This window comes from Carcharhinus amblyrhynchos, chromosome 35, assembly GCF_965287045.1.
Source record: "Carcharhinus amblyrhynchos chromosome 35, sCarAmb.v2.hapA, whole genome shotgun sequence".
Lineage (NCBI taxonomy): Eukaryota > Metazoa > Chordata > Chondrichthyes > Carcharhiniformes > Carcharhinidae > Carcharhinus > Carcharhinus amblyrhynchos.
In genome coordinates this window covers 16373861-16395883 of record NC_137358.1, presented here as the reverse complement: position 1 = coordinate 16395883, position 22023 = coordinate 16373861, and the positions used below count along the sequence as shown (strand labels likewise).

Below are 22023 nucleotides of genomic sequence, written 5' to 3'. Positions count from 1 at the left end.
CTGTAGCACGGCTGTTTAACCACAATCACACGTTGTGTTGCGGTTGTAAACCATGGTTCTAATGATCCTATCATATAGGTTGCTGGGTCACTGGGAGGAAGCAGCGCGGGACCTGGCCATGGCCTGTAAACTGGATTATGATGATGATACCAGCTCCACGCTGAAGGAAGTGCAGCCTAGAGTAAGTAACCACAGGCTGTTTGATGCTTCAAATTTATTTGGGCTGGAAAATAAATGTCCGAGTAAACGTGTAATTTCTGGTTAAATTTGAGATCTGTTTCTAAAATGTCTTTAGGATGTCTCAGTTTGAGTTACTTTGCAGTACAGCTGCTCTTGTTCCCAAATTAGATTTATGTTGGGCACACTTCCCAGTTGCTGCACGGATTCATGGGTGGAATTGGTTTCTTGGACCCTCCTCATGTAATCTTCAGAAACTTTTTCACAAAAAGCATTCTTTGCAACTGTTTTTGAAAATCTCATTCCTCCTTTCAAATCACTCTCTGGCCGTCCCTTTCCCTATCTCCTAAACGGCTTTCCCCGTCTCCAAACTCCGCCGGCCCCTTTTTCCCCCCGTCTCCAAACTCCGCCGGCCCCCTTTTTCCCCGTCTCCAAACTCCGCCGGCCCCCTTTTTCCCCGTCTCTTGGGTGTTATTCGTATAATTGTTGGAGATATGAAACGGGTGTGTAGACATCAGCATCTTCAACACTGAATACTGCCTTTGCTGTTTGAGACACTGACAGATCTATGCATTTTCAGCATTTGCATGTTCTCTTTCCATCACCGGCCCAGGTTAGTCTCCTAGTGTAGATTATGTTGCATTCGTAATGTGAGTCCAGAAAAGGACAATAAAGCATATTGAATGGTGAAAGCAGCTCGAAACTTCCTAGTTTCTATGTGTAACTATCTGGTTCCCCAGCACTTGATTTTTAGTCGCTATTGGTAAGTTTGCAATGCAGTCTTTTTGAGCATCCTTGTGCTAGCTGATAAGAGAATCCAGCTGGTTTCCAATCACTGCATGCTCCGTTTCATTAACTAGGGCGCCAGGAGTTGGTGGATAATCCAATAAGCTGAATCCTCATCACGGAAGTTTGAAAATTTCCATTTGGTTTTCATTCACAAATCTGGACGGGGGTGTTGTTGGACTGTTGCAAAAGCCTGACTGAACATCTTGTTGTGCCCACCTCTCTAGCTGGGCGGAATGCAGGAAAGGAAGCTGGCTGTTTAGTCCCTCAAGCTAGTTCTGACATTGTGACATTGTGACTTGATCTACGGTGGCACAGTGCTTAGCACTCAGTGTCAGGGACCCGGGTTCAATTCCGGCTTGGATCACTGTCAGTGCAGAGTCTGTACATGCTCCCAGTGTCTGCGTGGGTTCCCTCCGGGTGCTCTGGTTTCCTCCCACAGTCTGAAAAAAAAATGCTGGTTAGGCACATTGGCCGCGCTAAATTCTCCCCCAGTGTACCCGAACAGGCACCGGAGTGTGGCGACTAGGGGAATGTCACAGTACCTTCATTGCAGTGTTAATGTAAACCACCTAGTGACACTAAGTAAAACTTAAAACTACTTTTATCCCCCTTTTTCTTAAGCCTCTAAAGCCTTTGCATATCTAACTTCTAGCACCTATTGATGTTTGTGCAAAACCATTTCAAACTTTGACTATTTCCTAATTTCACCGGAAAGGGTTGGCGATGGTTTAAGCTGTACCTCCTGGCGCTGAACTACCCAACTAACAGAAATGTTGACCCGGATTTTTCTCCTCCATGACATGTTTTGTCGTGACACGCTGCTCACTGGAGGCAGAATCTTTTGGTCCCTTCATTGTCAAAGGGATTTCCCGTTAAATGCACCGGCCGCCACTGGGAAACCTGCGATAGCGGTGCACTGTCGGTAAGACCAAGACCCCACCAGTGTGAACCGCAGCAAGATTTTGGCAAGTTTCATCATTTAGTGAAAATGCTGTGCACTTGAACCCCTTTTAATATCTGACTGCAAACTGTAAAAGCTATAGAATCATGGAGTGCAGAAGGAGGCCATTCAGCCCATCAAGTCTGCGCTGACTACAATCCCACCCAGGCCCTATCCCCATAACCCCATGCATTTACCCTAGCTAGTCCCCCTGACACTAAGGGACAATTATAGCCTGGCCAATCCACCTAACCCACGCATCTTTGGACTATGGGAGGAAAGCGGAGCATCTGGAGGAAACCCACACAGACATGGGGAGAACATGCAGACCCTGCACTGACAGTGACCCAAGCTGGGAATCGAACCCGCGTCCCTGGCGCTGAGAGGCAGCAGCGCTAACCACTGTGCCACCCAGCATATAGTTTGATGCTTACTCTCGGGTGAGGATCGTGAAATAACTTCTTTCACCGACATCAGCCATTTAAAAAAAACTCCTTTTGACGTAGCCTGCTGTATATTGACGATGGATCTGACCGGGAACCTTCGCTGAGACAGCTTGTAGGGAATGATTTGTTTATTAAGAGGGAGGCTCTTGCAGTAAATATTTCTACAATTTCTTTTAGGCTCAGAAGATTATAGAACACAGAAGAAAGTATGAAAGGAAGCGTGAAGAGAAGGCTATTCGAGAGCGAATAGAACGGGCAAAAAAAGCAAAAGAGGAACATGAGAAAGCGCGCAAGGTAAGCGGCGAGGTGTGGGTAATCATCATTGTTCCCCCTCCCCACCGGATACCTGAGTGGGATTGTGCCTCCTGGCTGAAAGGTGAGTGCTATCAGAGCCCATGACTCGCCTGATGAGTAATCCAGTGAAGCTTCACTAGGGGTCGTTGTCCTATGATGAGAGGATGAGTAAATTGGTCTTGTATGTATTCTGGAGTGTAGAAGAATGAGGGCTGATCCCATTGAAGCATGTCGAAGAGGCTTGACCAGGGAAACACTGAAAGGTTGTTTCCCACTGGCTGGGGAATCCAGAACACGGTATCAGGATAAGGGGTCTATCATTTAGGATTGTCACGATGTGAAGTTACTACACACGGTTAAAGATTTTTGGAAATCTCCACCCCAGAGGATTGTGGATGCACGATTTTTGGCTATAATTAAAATAAAGAACAATATAGCACAGGAACAGGCCTTTTGTCCCTCTAAGCCTGCGCCGATCATGATACGTGCCGATCATGATACATGCCTAAACTAAAACCGCATGCACTTGGAGTCGTATTCTTCCATTCCCATCCTACTCATGTCTAGCTGTCCCTTTAAATGCCACTATCGTACCTGCTCCCACCACCTCCTCGGACATTCACCATTCACAGACATTCACCACCCTCTTTGTAAAAACAAAGATCTTGCCTCGCACATCTCTGGATTTTTCCCCACACACCTTTAACCTGTGTCCCCGAGTACTTGACTTTTCCACCCTAGGAAAGAGTACCTGACTATCCCCTCTGTCCATGCTGCTTATAATCTTTGTAAACCTCTCAATAAATCTTTGTTGTTCCAGTGAGAACAAACTGAGTTTATCCGACCTCTCCTCATAGCTAATACTCTCCAGATCAGGCAACATCCTGGTAAACCTCTTCCATACCCTCTCCAAAGCATCCACACGGTTGTAAATAAACACAGTTTTGGTCTTGGGGAATTGAGGGATATGGGGAGCGGGTGGTAGAGTGGAGTTGAAGCCCGCGTGATCAGCCTTGATCATGTATTGAGCAAGCTCGATGGGCCAAATGGTCTACTCTTGCGCCTATCTTCTGTGTTCTTGTGGGTAACATTCTACCACTGTTGTGCTTGATGTTCGGAGCACCTGATTTGAAGTGATTGGTTTTCCAGGGTAATACTTGCAGGGCAGGCCCAGTTATTCATTCTGCAGTGATAGTATCTTGACATTCTGATGCTGATGGCCTAATGATGACAGATTCAAACAGACTCTGGTTAGGAAAGCCTGTGTTTGAGTGTACGTCGCAAGAGTTGGCAACAGGGCGCATTTAAATTGTGAAAACTGTACACGAACGTGGAATAAAATCCAAAGCAGAGAAGTGAGTTGGTTTTTAAAAAGCTGAAATGAATCTTAAAACACAAGTTTAAAGTTTACTAGTATCACAAGTAGGTTTACATTAACAGTACAATGAAGTTACTGTGAAAATCCCCTAATCGCCACACTCCGGCACCTGATCGGGGACACTGAGGGAGAATTTAGCGTGGCCAGTGCAGCTAACCAGCACGTCTTTTGGACTTTGGGAGGAACCCGGAGCGCCCGGAGGAAACCCACGCAGACATGGGGAGAACAGGCAGTCTCCATACAGACAGTGACCCAAGGTAGGATTCGAACCTGGGTCCCCAGCATTGTGAGGCAGCAGTGCTGACCCACTGTGCCGCCCATCAGAAATTGGAGTGAACTGGCTGTTTCAAGCTTTTGTTGGTGTGCTTTGTTATTATGAAAATGCTGGGCTGAGGTTCAAATGCACCAACAGCATCCTTGCCTCTGTGCGCTCTTGCTTCTGGGTTTTTTTGAGCATTTTCCGTGGAAACGATTAGATGAATTATTTTAAAGTATGCTGTTAAAATTAATGCTGCTGTAACGGGGCAGAAGAGCCGGCAGGTGTGTTCTGACCCTGCACGCTAAAGACAAAGAAATGTTTAGATAGCCACTGACTGTTCCCCCTCATTGCTACTGAGGCAGTCCTGAACATTTGAGCAGAGAAGGGTACATTATCCAGTTAGAATGACTAACGGTAATGCTAGTCCAGACTGCATGTGTACCACCTAATGATGAGATTACAGTTTGAAAGTTGGAGTATACAGTCCTCAAAGGGTTAAGTAATTGCTGTATTGATATTTCTTTCATATGTGCAAGATTCTGTTTAATTTCTTTTTATTTGCACATGTTGTAAATAAAAGTGGCTCCTATTTAAAATGCTCTGGTACATACCTTGGACTGCAATCAGTAATTTTTTAAAGATTCCGAGTAGTGCAGGCAGCCAAATGCTGCAGTAGCTCTGTGAGGCCCCACAGGCTTCAGCTGCAGTGATGTTAGATCAATGTAACCTCATGCTGGTTTGAGTTAGCGTTGTCACTAGGGCTTCTACAATATGTTAAAATAAGGTATTGGATTCTCTCCTCGCGAGTGAGATAGTTGATGTCCTGGTTGGTTTATTTTTTTTACAAAACATTTAAAAGGCTTTTGGAAACTGGGTGCTGAACAGTTAGCAAAAGTTCGAGTGGTGATTTTTTTTTTGTCCAGGATTGTAGGGCAGAATGTGAATGAGGTGAAAGGTGATTCTCCAACGTGGGATAGTGTGTAGTCTTGTTTATGCTGTGGCGCGCAGCTGTAATCCCGCTGCTGGGAGGCTGAGGCTGTTGGATTGCTTGAGGTCGTGAGTTCAGGGCTGTTATCCTCTGCTGATCGGGTGTTCACACTAAGATCAGTACATGAAGCCAAGTCATATCCATATATAACAAAACCACTCTGATCATACCTATTGATCTGTATGTTTCATCTCAGTGTAAAGCGCTTTACGATTTTGAAACAAGCATAACTTGACCTAGTGTTAACTTGATCATCTTAGAATTTATGGAATTGTAGAAACCTACAGTGCAGAAGGAAGGCATTCGGCCCATCGAGTCTGCACCGACCACAATCCCACCCCAAGCCCTATCCCCATAACCCCATGAATTTAGTCTAGTTAGTCCCCCTGATACTAAGGGGTAACTAACGTGGCCAATCCACCTAACCTGCTCATCTCTGGACTGTGGGAGGAAACCCACGCAGACACAGGGAGAACATGCAAACTCCTCACAGGCAGTGACCCAAGCCTGGGAATTGAACCCAGGTCCCTGGCGCTGTGAGGCAGCAGCACTAACCACTGTGCCACCCTTGGAGAGATTGAGGTAATTCTATGAAAGACAGGAGTCTCCGGGTGCAATCACAAGGGGATGTTGTTGTCGGATTTAGTGTAGCGCGCTGAGTCTGATCTGATTCAAGGCTACAACCATTCAAGGGAATGACTAATGAGGAAGCAATCTGGAACTTGGAATAGACTCCCTTGATGATATCTGTCACTAAATTGTGGGGACATCAACTGTGTGCTGTGTCATCAGTACCTGGAGCTGTTTCTGTTTATATATTTTATACTGGTACTGTTAACTAAGTCTAGTACACTCTTGTGATAACTTGACTCCAATCTAGTGACTGGTGGTGTGTATATAAATCATTGAGGATGGGAATGTAGGTTGAGAGAAGGGAAAAATGAAGTACTAGCTTTCATTCATAGGAGCATAAGAGTACAAAAGCAAGGAGGTTATCTTAAATAATGTAAGTCTCACAACACCAGGTTAAAGTCCAATAGGCTTATTTGGATCACAGGCTTTCGGAGTGTTGCTCTTTCATCAGGTGAATGGGGTACTCACCTTTGGACCTTTAACCTGGCATTGTGAGACTTCTTATTGTGCCTACCCCAGTCCAATGCTGGCATCTCCATGTCATAAATAATATAGAAGCAAGATACTGTGGATGCTGGAAATCTGAAATAAAAACAAAATGTTGGGCAAACACAGCAGCCTCTGTGGAGAGGGAAACAGTTAAAGTCCCACAATGTCTCTTCAGAACTCAAGATTATGTTAAACTTGTACAAAACACTGACTCGACCTCAACTGGAGTTTTGTATCCCATCCTGGGCACCAGAAAAGATATGAAGGTAACAGAGGGAATGCAGAAAGAATTCACAGGAATGATTCCAGGGATGAGAAACTTCAGTTCCCTAAATAAAACCGGAGAAATTGGGACACTTTCTCTTGGGAAAGAGAAGGTTAACAGGAGATTTGATCGGGAAAATCCTGAGGACTCTGGAGAGAGTTGATGGAGAGAAACCGTTCCCGTTGGTGGAAGGATTGAGTGTGAGGGGACACCGATTTAAGGTAGTTAGCAAGAGAAGCGATGGAGACACGAGGAGAACCTTTCACTCAGACAGCGAGTGGTTAAGATGTGAGCGGAGTGTGCAGTGGAGGCAGGTTCAGTCGAGGCATTCAAGAGCGAATTGGATTGTCGCCCTGAAACGTGCAGGGTTACAGGGAGAAGGCAGGGGAATGGCATTAGGTAAATTAATTAGGGTGGCATGATGGCACAGTGGTTAGCGCTGCTGCCTCACAGTGCCAGGGACCTGGGTTTGACTTCTGGCTTGGGTCACTCTCTCTGTGTGGCGTTTACATGTTCTCCCCATATCTGCGTGAGTTTCCTCCGGGTGTTCCGGTTTCCTGCCACAGTCTAAAAGGCGTCCTGGTTAGGTGCATTAACCATGCTGAGTTCTCCTTCAGCGTACCCGAACAGGCACTGGAGTGTGACGACTAGAGGATTTTCACAATAACTTAATTGCAGTGTTAATGTAAGCCTTACTTGTGACACTAATAAATAAACTTTAAATTGCACATTCAGGGAGCTAGTACAGATGTGTCTGGCTGCATGGCCTCCTGTGCTGTAACCATTCTGTGACAGTAAGACGTTCGTACCAGATTTAGTGAAAATAGTGAATGGAGTGTCTGAACCTGGAGGAGCTCACACCATAGCCTGGTTAAGCTGCTTGCCGGAGCCGCTCTGTTTAATATCTAGCCTGTATTGTCCAGTAACATCTGTTTTCTTGTTGCAGGAGGAAGAGGCTCGGCGCCCAGGGGCAGCTGGATTTGGCGGATTCCCAGGTTTGTTTCCCAGCCTGTCTGCTTCTCTGTTTGCTTTTCAGCCAACTAAAGGAAGGACGCTCTGATTCACGGGAGAGAACCATTGTAAGGCTGCTGTGAAGAAGAGGGATTCTCCTCTCGCTGCCAAGCTGGGCACATCCTTCACACCAGCCCCTGCACACACTGTGTTTCATTGATGTAGGGAAGGGGAAGTGGGGGAGCTGCCAACACTGCCTCCCCTCCCCCAGCCACTGATTGTTGTATGAAATTTGTTCTGGTTCCTTTAGCTTTATCCCTTCTAACTTAGTTTGTCAATGTTCAGTTTGTGTCCTTAGAAATCATAGAAGCCCTACAGTGCTGAAGGAGGCCATTCGGCCCATCAAATCTGCACTGACAACAATCCCACCCAGGCCCTATCCCCGTAACCCCATGCGTTTACCCTAACTAGTCCCCTTGACACTAAGGAGCAATTCAGCATGGCCAATCCCCCTCGCCTGCTCATCTTTGGAGGAAACCAGAGCATCAGGAGAAAACCCACACTGACATGGGGAGAATTTGCAGACTCCGTGCTGACAGTGACCCAAGCCAGGAATCGAACCCCAGTCCCAGACACTGTGAGGCAGCAGTGCTAGTCACTGCCACCCCAATGAGGCCTCAGTTCCACCGACCATGGAGAGAGGTCATTGTATCTATCTTGCTCCATAGAGGGATTGCTCCATTGTGTGTTGGTGACCCAACCTGGGAATATTAATATTATTGCCCCTTTAAGGGAGAATTTTGCCCCTGCAATGCCAGTCTGGTCACAAACTGGCACCCTCCCTCAGGTCACCCTCTGCCAGCAATGTGAACACTATGCCCTGATTCCATGGTATGATGCTTGCTGCGCAGTCAGCGTGGACCAGCAATATTCCACTTGCTCGCCCGAGGTGGCTGTTTTTCATTACATTGTCCCAGATCATAGAATCCTACAGTGCAGAAAGAGGCCATTTGGCCCATTGAGTCTGTACCGACCACAATCCCACCCAGGCCCTATCCCCAAAACCCCATGCATCTACCCTAGCTAGTCCCCCTGACTCTAAAGGGGCAATCCACCAGTGAATATTTGGATTGATGGTGAATGTTAGCGCGCTATTCAACAACAGAGGGCTTCACAGCCAAATCTGCCACTCCTGTGGCCTTCAACAGGCGTCAGTAGAGCTGGCAGGTTTATGGCCCAGGTACTTGTTATTCCAGCCCTGTCTGGATCAAGGGAAGCTGCGATTTATAGGCCTCTGCTGCCTCGGTTCACACTGGGTAACTGACACAAAGCAGTTATCACCGAGCAGCTATCCTGATGATTTGTGAGTGAGATCAGCAGCGAATGTTGAATTAAAGACATTGGCAATCGAGAGATTTCCAGTTCGCCTGATCTGCAGTTGAAGCCAGGGTGATGCTATTGGAACCCAGTGTGCTTGGTGTTTGGGAATACTGTCAATAAGCTGAATTCGATCCAATAAAACTGTCAGCTTGGCTGCATTTTGAATTTAAACTCTGTTCTAACGCTGGTTGTGTGACAGTTTAAAACACTGTCTCAACACCACTGCTTAGAAATTCTCCTCTGATCTTCTGTATCCATACACGTCAGTTCATTGAGGCCTTAGTTCCACTGATGACGGAGAGAGATCCATTGTATCCATCCCGCTCTGTAGAGGGATTGCTCTATTAATCCAGTGTTCTGGAATTCAGCATTGCCCTTCATTATGTCGTGGTTTTTCCCATCTTCAGGTGGTGCTGGTGGTTTTCCTGGAGGAATGCCGGGAATGGGAGGGATGCCTGGGATGGCGGGAATGCCTGGTCTAAACGATCTACTTGGTGACCCAGAGGTGCTTGCAGCCATGCAGGTAAGAATTCTCAATCTCACCCTGCAGTCGTGTACACAGTGGCTGCTGGCTCTTACACTCAGGGTCAGCACTGAGAGGGTGAGGCATGGAGGAATTCAATTTGAATCCTTTTACTTGAACCCCCGTAATCCGAGTGAGGCCAGGTCGCTGTCCAAATCCTGTCGGACCGTGAACTGTGAGCTGTTTCCTAATTGTGGGGGTGGGGTGCAGCACAGCGGGGTGTATTCTGTGATGATGTTTCCCCTTCTCAGCCCTCACCCATCCCTATCGGAAAGGGGAAATCTGTGAACCTTTCAGCTGCCTGCCACTATCTCCTGCTGCTTTGCTACAGTAGGAAGTCTTACAGCACCAGGTTAAAGTCCAACAGGCTTATTTGGTAGTAAACACCACTAGCTTTCGGAATGCTGTTCCTTCATCAGGTGAGTAGAGAGTTCCGATCAGTTATGATCAGAACTGTTGGACTTTAACCTGGTGTGTGAGTTCTTATTGTGTTTACCCAGTCCAATGCTGGCATCTCCACATCACAGCTTTGCTACAGGTCAGGGACAGCACTGGGTCAGGAAACAGGACTGTTTTTGCTGGCCCTTGCCATTCGTGTTTGAAGATGCTACTCAATGTCACCTCGGCGCGCAGTTGCACTCACTCAAGTGGCCATTTTCCTACCACTTTGGTTGGAGTGTGCTGATTGTGATTTTGGGGAGGGGAGTATGGATGAGGTGAATTGAGCCAATGCCAGTATTCTCAGCGTGTGCACTAACCCATGTTGTGGTGATCTGGAGCAGGAGTTAGAATGATTGCAAACCTCAGATTTCCGAGGCCACTTTTGATTCTCTGCACTGTGCCTAAGCTCTGTTAACTCACCACGTGTAAGCTGGAACTTTGTTGAGTCCAATACTGCAGGCTCTAATCCCCCACCAGCCTGGGGGGAAGACCATAAGACATAGCGGCAGAAGGAGGCCATTTGGCCCATCGAGTCTGCTCCCCCATTCGGTGAGGTCATGACTGATGTGATGTGATAACCCTCAACCTTCCTGCTTTACCCCCATAACCCTCGGTTCCCTTACTGATTGAAAATCTGTCTATCTCAGCCTTGAACAACCCAGCCTCTATGGTAAAGAATTCCACAGATTCACCACCCTCAGAAGAAATTCTTCCTCATTTCTGTCTTAAATGGGTAACCCTTACGCCCTGTGGCCCTAGTCTCTTGCAGTAGGAAGTCTCACAACACCAGGTTCAAATCTGACAGGTTTATTTGGTACAAGCTTGCGCTAACAGATAAACCTGTTGGACTTGAACCTGGTGTTGTGAGACTTCTTACTGCGCCCACCCCAGTCCAATGCCGGCAACTCCACATCTAGTCTCTCCCACCAGGGGAAACAATCTCTCATCAGGCTCTGGAAGGGTTAAATACAAAATTAAGTACTTGCTGTGTTTTTTTTTGCATTTATTTTGTGTTTAAGCAAAGTGTTTCTCTCTGCAGGATCCTGAAATAATGGCGGCATTCCAAGATGTGGCCCAGAACCCAGCTAACATCTCAAAATACCAGAACAACCCTAAGGTGATGAACTTTGTGGGAAAACTGTCATCTAAATTTGGAGCCAAGCCATAAAGAGGCAGCTGACTGTTGAAGATAAAACTCCAGATTAGAACTCCCTCCCCACCACCCCGATGCACTACTCCTGTACCTACACCTCCCAACGTTCAGAGTAGCCTGCTATATTTTTGAGTCTCTCTTTTTTTATTTCTTAAATTTGATTTGATTTTTTTGTTTTGGAATTAAACAGTAAAAAAAAAAATTGTTGCTGATGCACAGAAACTCTCCTGCTGCTGCGTAGTGTCTGCAGTAATCCGCAAACAGTTTGTATCATCAATACTCGTAAAGATGGGCAAGTGTGAATTTTCACTAACAAACGCTTTGCTATTTTAGCAAACTAATGCTAAAATAAATGGTTTTAAAATGGCAGAGCAGAGGATTTAATGCAAACACGTTGGTTTTAAAGAGGGACGTGGAACAAATAAAATCTGCACGTGTGGACATGTTGTGTGCACATGTTGGCATGTTTTTTCCCCACTTGGCTAATTTTGAATGATATGCGTGTGGGTGTTATCAGACTATATCATAGAATCCCTGCAGTACAGAATGAGATCGTTCGGCCCATCGAGTCTGCACTGACAACAATCTTACCCAGCCCCTATCCCCGTAAACCCCATGTATTTACCCTAGTTATTTCCTCCTGACACTAAAGGGTAATTTAACATGGCCAATCCACCTAACCCACACATCTTTGGACTGTGGGAGGAAACCGCAGCACTCGGAGGAAACTCACGCAGACACGGGGGAGAATGTGCAAACTCCACACAGTCACCCAAGGTTGGAATCGAACCTGGGTCCCTGGCACCGAGAGACAGCAGTGCTAACCACTGTGCTGCAATGCACTATGAATGTTGGCAGATGGGATTAGGTGGGAGTTCAGGTGTTTCTAATATGTCAGTGTGGGCTTGATGGGTCGAAGGGCTTCTTCTGCGCTGTATGGTTCTGTGACCTTTGGATTCTGGGAGGAAACCCTCGCAGACATGGGGAGAATGTGCAAACTCCACGCAGGCACTCACCCAAGGCTGGAATCGAACCCTGGTCCCTAGCACTGTGAGGCAGCAGTGCTAACCACTGTGCCACGCTGCTAAAGTGATTACCAAGTGTGGTCTTTATACCGTCTGGTCAAACAGATCCCTGACCTAAGTATATACATTAAAAATGACAGACTGGGAGATATACCAGTGGGTTATGAAAACCTAAAGAACTGCAGGTAAGGATAAATGTGTCTACTTAAATACTCGTTTCTCATGGTAAGGTACAATTGGGGAAAAGGGTAAAGAACAAAGAAAATTACAGCACAGGAACAGGCCCTTCGACCCTCCAAGCCTGCACCCACCATGCTGCCCAGCTGAACTAAAAACCCCTACCCTTCCGGGGCTCATATCCCTCTATTCCTATCCTATTCATGTATTTGTCAAGACACCCCTTAAAACTCACTATCGTATCTGTTTCCACTCCCTCCCCCGGCAGCGAGTTACAGGCACCCACCACCCTCTGTGTAAAAAAAAATAAACTTGCCCCTTGCACCCTAAACCTGTGCCCCCTAGTAATTGACTCTTCCACCCTGGGGAAAAAGCTTCTGACTATCCACTCTGTCCATGTCCCTCACTATCTTGTAGACTTCTATCAGGTCGCCCCCCTCAACCTCCATCACTCCAGTGAGAACAAACCAAGTTTCCCCAACCTCTTCTCCATGGCTAATGCCCTCCATACCAAGAAACATCCTGGTAAATCTTTTCTGTACCCTCTCCAAAGCCTCCACATTCTGCTGGTAGTGTGGCGACCAGAATTGAACACTATATTCCAAGTGCGGCCTAACTAAGGTTCTATAAAGCTGCAACATGACTTGCCAGTTTTTAAACTCAGTGCCCTGTGATGAAGGCAAGCATGCCCAATGCCTTCTTGACTACCTTCACCTACGTGGCCACTTCCAGTGACCTGTGTAGCTGTACATCCAGGTCCCTCTGCTTATCAATGTTCTTGAGGGTTCTGCCATTTACTGTATATTTCCTCTCCGTATTAGACCTTCCAAAATGCATTATCTCACGTTTATCCAGATTAAACTCCATCTGCCATCTCTCCACCCAAGTCTCTATCCGATCTATATCTTGCTGTATCCGCAATTCCACGTACCTTTGTGTCGTCTGCAAACTTACTAACCAAACCAATTAACTTTTCATACCAAATCATTTATGTAACAAAAGGTCCCAGCGCTGATCCCTGAGAACACCACTTGTCACAGCCCTCCATTCAAAAATCACCCTTTCACTGCTACCCTCTGTCTTCTATGACCGAGCCAGTTCTGTATCCATCTTACCAGCTCACTTCTGATCCCATGCGACTTCATATTCTGTACCCGTGTGCACGAGGGACCTTGTCAAAGGCCTTACTGAAGTCCATGTAGACAGCATCCACTGCCCTACCCTCAATCATCTTCGTCACTTCCTTGAAAAACTCGATCAAGTTAGTGAAACATGACCTCCCCTTCACAAAACCATGTTGCCTCTCGCTAATATGTCCACTTATTTCCAAATGCAAGTAAATCCTGTCCGAAGAATCCTCTCCAATAATTTCCCTACCACTGATAAATAGCTCGCAAGCCTGTAATTAACTGGATTGTCCTTGCTACCTTTAAACAAAGGAACTACATTGGCTATTCTCCAATCCTCTGGGACCTCTCCTGTAGTGGAGATACCCTGTTTGTGAACAGAACTCCCACTTACCTGAAGAAAGAGCAGTGTTCCGAAAGCTAGTGACTTGTGCTACCAAATAAACCTGTTGGACTTTAACCTGGTGTTGGTGAGACTTCTTATTGTGGGTACCTTCCCTGTAGTCAGTGAGGTTACAAAGATTTCTGTCAAGCTTTAGCAATTTCCTCCCTTGCTTCTCTCCGTATTCTGGGGTATATCCCATCAAGCCCTGGGGACTTGTCTACCTTAATGTTTCTCAAGAACCCCAATACCACCACCCTTTTGATCTCAATATGACCCAAACTATCTGCACACCCTTCCTCAGACTCATCAGCTACCAAGTCCTTCTCTTTGAATACTAAAGCAAAGTATTAATTTAATACCTTGCTCATTTCCTCTGGCTCCACACATAAATTCCTCCCCTTTCCTTGAGTGGACCAACCCTCTCCCTGGCTACCCTCTTGCTGTAGATATAAAAAGCCTTGGGATTTTCCTTAATCTTGCTGGCCAATGACTTCTCCTGATCCCTTTTTAGCCCTCCTTACTTAAGTTTCTTTTTATTTTCCTTTTATTCCACTCTTGCTTTGTGTGTTCCCAGCCTCTTAGCCTCTTTTTCTTTTTAATTCGGCACACTATATCTCTCGTTATCCAAGGTTCCCAGAACTTGCCGTACTTATCTTTCATTCTCTGAGATGTCCTCCCACAGTGATATTCTCCTTAACCCATAGTGCAACTCCCTCACTCCATCTCCCTCTCTCCCACCTGAAACATCTGTATCCTGGAACGTTAAGCTGCTAACGCTGTCCTTCCCTTAACTAAGTTTCTGTAATGGCAACAACATCATCGTTCCAAGTATTAATCCAAATTCTTAAGTTTATCTGCCTTCCCTGTTACACTTCTTGCATTGAAACAATACACTTCAGTCCACCAGACCCTCTTTGATTAGCAGCGTCACTCTGCCTGCTCTTTGAGTCTTACAGGCCCTACTCTCTGGTTCCCCTTCAGCTAATTCACCTTTGCTTTGGTTCTCACCTTCCCCCACCTCTCTGCCAAACTAGTTTAAATCCTCCCGTGTGACACTAACAAACTTCCCAGCCAGAATATTTATGCCTTTCAGTTTAGATGCAACCCTGGAAGAGATCCCAACGTTCCAGATATCTGAAACCTTTCCTCCTACACCAGCGTTAACTAGGTGTTGCGCTACACTGTCTTCCTATTTTATAAGTGCGAGGTGATTCATTTTGGTAGGACAAACTTGAATGTGGATTACAGGGTCAATGGCAGGGTTCTGTGGAATGTGGAGGAACAGAGAGATCTTGGGCTTCAGAGCCACAGATCTCTAAAGGTTGCCACTCAAGTGGATACAGCCGTGAAGAAGGTTTATAGTATGTCAGCGTTTATTAATGGGGTTTAAGAGCCATGGAGATGTGCTGCAGCTATACTGGAACTTGGTGAGGCCACATTTGGAATATTGTGTGCAGTTCTGGTCATCTCACTTTAAGAAGGATGTGGAAGCATTGGAGAGAGTGCAGAGATTTACCAGGGTGCTGCCTGGTTTGGAGGGTGGGTCTTATGAGGAAAGGTTGAGGGAGCTGGGGCTTTTCTCTTTGGAGCGGAGGAGGATGAGAGGCGACTTAAGAGTTTATATGATGATGAGAGGGATTGATAGAGTGGATGTTCAGAGACTGTTTGTTGTAGCTGTTACTAGGGGGCATAAGGTTCACGGTGGGAGATATAGGAGGGATGTCCGAGGTAGATTCTTTACTCAGAGTGGTTGGGGTGTGGAATGCACTGCCTGCTGTGATAGTGGAGTCGGACACTTTAGGAACTTTCAAGCGGTTATTGGCTAGGCACGAGTGGGATAGCGCGATCTTGGTTTCGGACATAGCTCGGCACAACATTGAGGGCCGAAGGGCCTGTACTGTTCTATTCCTAGCCTTGCTGGCACATGACGCTACCTATGGAGAGGAAAGGAATGGGTATTGAGTTGGTGGGTGCCCTTTATTTCCCCGTCCTTGCCAGATACAGGGCAGTCGAGTCTTCGTTTGTTCTTCTCGTACCGTTTGATTTTGAGCAGTTCGTTCCCTGAAGTGTTTGAAAGGTGCAGGTTAAAACCCAAACCTTTATTACCCTTCGGTCAGTCACCGATTTATGAGATAATGAATTAGTTCTCTTTGTATTTCTGTCCGCAGTAATAGTCCTTTTGAAAAGGAGGTTATCTGACTCGAGACTAATATGACTAAATAACAAGCACGGGAGCACTTGTTATTCTGACTGTTCAATTGCCTCCTTTAGATGGTTAAACTCTGAATCCATCACTCTGCTAATTGTATATGAGCCACAGCCTTAAACTTCAAAACTAGTCTACGCTAAAAGTTATTTCTAAAGTTACAGGAAGTGCTTAATAACCCTGTTCATTTGGCAGTGAGGGGGGATTTTTGAGAGAGAAATGAAAATCCCAGAAGATTTGGGGTACGAATAAATAAACTTTGTTTATGGAGTGTAGTATCCTGTCCTTTCGAACCACCTGCCTGAACAAGATGAACGGTGCTTTGAAATGAACAAAGAAAAGCTCAGCAACAGGCACTGACCCACTGAACTAAAACCCTCTACCCTTCTGGGGACTCTGTGAACAAGGAATATGCATGAAAATTTATTTCAGATACCCCTACTGCCACTTGTGGGTGCCAGGATCCACGTTCCAGCCTGTTATCTGTCAGGCCCAGTATGGTTTAGCAGGCGCGGTAACACTTTGGCCTGGGGTGAAATTGTCCTCTTGCTCTCTTTTCTGCGTGCCCCCCACCCCACTTGCTGAGCGTGGGCAGTAACTGGTCTCAAACTTGTCCTTCCACCCTGGTCCTTATTTGGACCAGAAAGAAAAGCAGGAAATAGGGGGAAAAAAAATCCCCCTGTACAATGAAATATCACTTATTTTAGAAAAATGTTGGTAGTGCTTTAATGTCATGGTTGCTTTTCTGCACACAGTCCAAAAAATACAGTGCTGAAGAATAATCCATTAGTCTCGATGCTTACGGAGAATATACAGACAGAGAAGCTACAGTTCCTTCACATACAGTATCCCCCAGCACTTTTCACCCTATCACCAATAAACCACCTCTTTATTCACTGCTCATTTATTGCTATTCCTTTTTGATGCTCCTGTGAAACTGCGTGGATGTGTTATTATGGTCCACTAAACTAGAAAGGGTGCAGAAAAGATTTACAAAGGTGCTGCCGGGACTTGATGGTTTGAGTTATAAGGAGAGGCTGGATAGACTGGGACTTTTTTCTCTGGAGCGTAGGAGGCTGAGGGGTGATCTTATAGAGGTCTATAAAATAATGAGAGGCACAGATCAGCTGGATAGTCAATATCTTTTCCCAAAGGTAGGGGAGTCTAAAACTAGAGGGCACAGGTTTAAGGTGAGAGGGGAGAGATGCAAAAGTGTCCAGAGGGGCAATTATTTCACACAGAGGGTGGTGAGTGTCTGGAACAAGCTGCCAGAGGCAGTAGTAGAGGTGGGTACAATTTTGTCTTTTTAAAAGCGTTTAGACAGTTATTGTTAAGATAGGTATAGAGGGATATGGGCCAAATTCAGGAAACTGGGACTAGCTTAATGGTTTATAAAAAGGGGCGGCATGGACAAATTGGGCCGAAGGGCCTGTTTCCATGCTGTAAACTTCTGTGACTGTGTGGTCAGTTTTTCGTTATTGCCAATTGATGCCCTGTCTCTCCTCAGTGAGGTCTACAGCCGTCCACCTCCCATCCATCAAGGGGGACTTGCCACCGGTTCTGTTGTTGCAAAGTCCATCCCTGTCAAATGCACCACAGCTGTGGATCACCAGCTGGTGCCAGCTGCCCACTAATCATAAACATGGCCGAGTCCATCTCCTTCCAGGACTGGCACTTTAGAGCAAGCTAGGGCCACTCCCTGAGCCACCACTTCCTTACAGCCAGATGCTGCAATGGGTGAATGGGAAGAGGGTGCAATTTCTTCAGTTCTGCTCGCAGTATCCACCTTGTGCATCTGGGTGCCCAGTTGGTTTTAGGCTTGTGCTTAGTGATGCCCAGTACAGCCATGCCCATGTGGAATGTTTCCCGACTAGGGTGGAACAGTGGTAACCTACCACTACCTTATAGCGCCAAGGACTCGAGTTCAATGCCGGCCTTGGGGCTGGGTGGGAGTTTACACGGTTCTTCCCGTGTCTGTGTGGGTTTCCTCCGGGTGCTCCAGTTTCCTCCCACAGTCCAAAGATGTACAGGTTAGGTGGATTGGCTATGCTAAATTATATGGATATGGGTAGGTTCGGAGAGAGGGCCAAAATATGGCAGATGCAGTTTAACATGGGTTTTATGTATTTTAGCTGGAAAAATGGGAAGGCGACTTATTACCTAAATGGGGAGAGACTTCAGAGTGCTCTGGTGCAGAGGGATCTGGGTGGTCTTATTCATGAGTTACAGAAAACTAGTATGCAGGTGTAGCAGATAATAAAGCGAAATGGAACGTAACTATACAAGGCATTGCTGAGGCCGTGCCTGTCCACCGTTTTTGTCCCCTGATTTGAGGAAAGATGTAGTGACAGTGGAGGCAATTCAGAGGAGGTTCACCAGATTTGTGATAGGAAGAGAGATTGAACAGTTTAGGCCGGCACTCTCTGGCATTTAAGAAGAATGACGGGAGATCAAATTGAGGTATACAAGATGATAAAAGGTCTGGATAAAGTAGATGTGGAGCGGATGCTTTCTCTGGTGGGACATTCTAGGACGGGAGGTCAGAGTCTAAGGATAAGGGGCAGCAAATTTGGGAGAAACTACTCCCAAAGGGTTGCGAACCTGTGGCATTCACTCCCCCAATTTAGTGGCTGCTGGGACAGTGAGTAAATTTGAGGAGGAGTTAGACAAGAGTTTTATGGAGAGAAGGCAGGAAAATGGGGATGAGGAGCATATCAACCATGATCAGAGGAATGGACTTGATGGGCCGAATGGCTTAAATCCTGCTCTTATATCTTCTGAACTTGTAAATTGTCCCTTTAGTATCAGAAGGACTAGCAGGGTAAGTATGTGGGATGATGGGGTCTGAGTGGGATCGTGCAGGATCGATGGGCCAAATGGCCTCCTGCACCGTGGATTCTCAAGAGGCTAGCTGGAAAATCCTGTGGCCAACCTTGGTGTCTTGTAGCTGGGAAGAAACTATTCACCAGCCATCCCCCTAGCAGAGACTCTGTGGGCTGAATGGCCTCCTTCGGTCACTGGCCTGGGTGAAAAGCGGGGAGTTGATGAAAGAGTGAAGCAACAGAGGGCAAAACTGGATCTCAAAATCATCACTTTTCTGATCTATAAAACTCCAAACATCATCAAAAGGAGCGCGCTCGTTTTAAAATACACTAACCAGCAATTTACAGATCAAATCAGCTGTTCAGAATAAGATCACAGCGCAAAGCAGGACGCGGCAACTGGTCAAAAAAGGCAGCTCCAAGTGCGAGATACTTTTAAAATTAACAAATATCCTTTAGAAACTCCCAATGTAAGTGCTCAAAAAAAAAAATTCTACAACCCTCCCACACTGTGCACAGTGTCACCAAGACAGAATCAAAGCAAACCACTGCGAATGCTGGAATCGGAAAGCAAAAAAGAGGAAAATGCTGGAAAATCTCAACTGGTCTGACAGCATCCGTAAGGAGAGAGAAGAGCTGACGTTTCGAGTCCAAATAGAATCCCCACCGTGTAGAAGGAGGCCATTCAGCCCATCGTGTCTGCACTGAGAACAATCCCACCCAAGCCCCTATCCTTGTAACCCCACAAGAGGAAACCCCACCCCAACCAGTTCCCTGTAACCCCCATTTACCCCTCTAATCCCGCTAACCTACACATCTTGAGACACTAAGGGGCAATTTAACATGACCAATCCACCTAACCCACACATCTTTGGACACTAAGGGACAATTTGGCATGGCCAATCCACCTAACCCACACATCTTTGGACACTAAGGGACAATTTAGCATGGCCAATCCACCTAACTAGCACATCTTTGGACACTAAGGGGCAATTTAGCATGGCCAATCCACCTAATCCACACATCTTTGGACACTAAGGAACAATTTAGCATGGCCAATCCACCTAACCTACACAGCTTGGGGCATTAAGGGACAATTTAGCATGGCCAATCCACCTAACTAGCACATCTTTGGACACTAAGGGGCAATTTAGCATGGCCAATCCACCTAACTAGCACATCTTTGGACACTAAGGGGCAATTTAGCATGGCCAATCCACCCTAACCTACACATCTTTGGAGTGGTGACCCTTTGTCAGAGCTCTTCTCACCTTATAGACAGACCTGCTGAGATTTTCCAGCATTCTCTCTTGTGGACTGCATCCCCCAGGGGTGAGCACGGTGCTCACAGCTCCCCCAGACAGTCCTGCCACACAGGCTGCACCCAACAACATGCAATGGCTTTGTAAGCGACTTTGTAATCTGCGTTCAAAAAAAAACTTGAGATTCTTTAAAATCGTCCCGCAAACATCGCTTCTTTTAAAAAAAAAGGTTTATATGTAAAAAAAAAAGGCCTCACCTACAGTGAAACCTGACCACGCACCCTGTAGTGACTGCACTATGCGTTCTGTACAGCATGCAGCTATTTGTCATCTCAGATAGCTGCTTGGAAAGCTGGATCCGTCCAAACTGTTCCTGCCATCTCTAACTTAATCCCGCATGCCCCCTTTCCAGGCCACCCACAGAGCACCCTCGGAGGTACAGGGTCACACCCTCTTGTGAGAGTTTTTACCAAGGATATAACTCCCCCTCCACACCGGGTCTGGTGTGAAGATCTTCACCCCTCAATCCAGCGAGAAGCACGGGGGGGCCAATCCCCTCACTGATGGTGGGCGGGGGGGATACTAACAATCACACAGTAGCCCAGAGCGTCCGAGGGTCCACTCCTGGACTGGTCGCAGCTGCTCTCGACATATCCACTGCGCTGCTGAAGTGGATCTCCTGGGGGTGGGATTTGACATGGAATAAGATCACCCCAAAGCGGGAGCGCCGGACCACGGTCAGCAACAAGCGATGCTCCCCGCAGTCGAATTGCCGGCCCGCGCTCACCGAGGCACGTACACGGAGATCAGCTTCCTCGGGGCACGGAGGACAAAAGACCATTGACACCGGATGGAGCAGTGCCTCAGGGTAAGGCACTGCCAGCCAGCAAGCGGGGCACAGAAATATCTCGACGGGCCGAATGGTCTCCTTCTGCACTGTAGGGATTCTACCATTGGAATAAAATGGGAAGAGTAACCTTTGGCTAAGAGGCAGCGGACCCATTTGGCCACATCCGTCCTCCCAAACTGATTTTGGATTCCATAATTGCCATTTATATTGACGCAAATCCCATTAAATGGACCATTTAAACAAAAAAAGATTTTAAAAAAACATGCCAGACAGAATGACAGATGTACTCTGGAGTTCTAGACCCAGTAAGAAGTCTCACAACACCAGGTTTCCCGAAAGCTTGTGGGTTTACTATCAAATAAACCGGTTGGACTTTAACCTGGTGCTGTGAGACTTCTTACTGTGTTTGCCCCAGTCCAACGCTGGCGTCCCCACGTTCTAGAGTCAGCCCGGGGGTTGCCAGTAATGTTTGGAAGACAATATTGTTGGTGAGTTCACTAATTGTGTCAATATTTGTGGCGATTAACCAGGGCAGTTTGTTTGACACATGCTTACATTCTCACGGATTGTTGTGGAGTTTGTAGGAAAAGGACATTTGCATCATAAACTAACCCCCTCATCTCCGGTACCAACCTGGTGAACCTTCTCTGCACTCCCTCCAAGGCCAATACATCCGGTCCCCTTACTTGTAGAAGGATGTATTGGCCTTGGAGGGAGTGCAGAGAAGGTTCACCAGGCTGATTCCAGAGATGAGGAGAGATTGAATAGACTGGGTCTGTACTCGTTGGAGTTTAGAAGGCTAAGGGGGCGGGGGGGATCTTATAGAGACGTATAAGATAATGAAGGGGATGGATAGGGTAGAGGCAGAGAGATTCTTTCCACTTAGAATGGAAACAGAACTAGAGGGCACAGCCTCAAGATAAGGGGGGGGGCAGTTTAGAACGGAGTTGAGGAGGAACTTCTTCTCCCAGATTACAAAGAACACAGCACGGGAAACAGGCCCGTTGGCCTGCGCCTCCTTCTGAACATTGTGCTTTTCCTTTTCCACCCATGTCTACGCTTA

General features: G+C 46.6%; 1 protein-coding gene across 1 annotated transcript in view; it reads left to right on the top strand.

Moving 5' to 3' along the window:
* Window positions 1-16927, top strand: part of st13 (ST13 Hsp70 interacting protein) — a 46202-nt gene extending 29275 nt beyond the window's left edge. The window contains exons 8-12 of the mRNA XM_080217767.1: window positions 79-181; window positions 2530-2646; window positions 7605-7653; window positions 9397-9512; window positions 10993-16927. Of these exons, the coding sequence (XP_080073893.1) occupies window positions 79-181; window positions 2530-2646; window positions 7605-7653; window positions 9397-9512; window positions 10993-11121 (514 nt within the window). The 3' untranslated portion in view covers window positions 11122-16927. The remainder of the gene's footprint in view (window positions 1-78; window positions 182-2529; window positions 2647-7604; window positions 7654-9396; window positions 9513-10992) is intronic.
* The last annotated feature ends 5096 nt before the right edge of the window (window positions 16928-22023 follow it).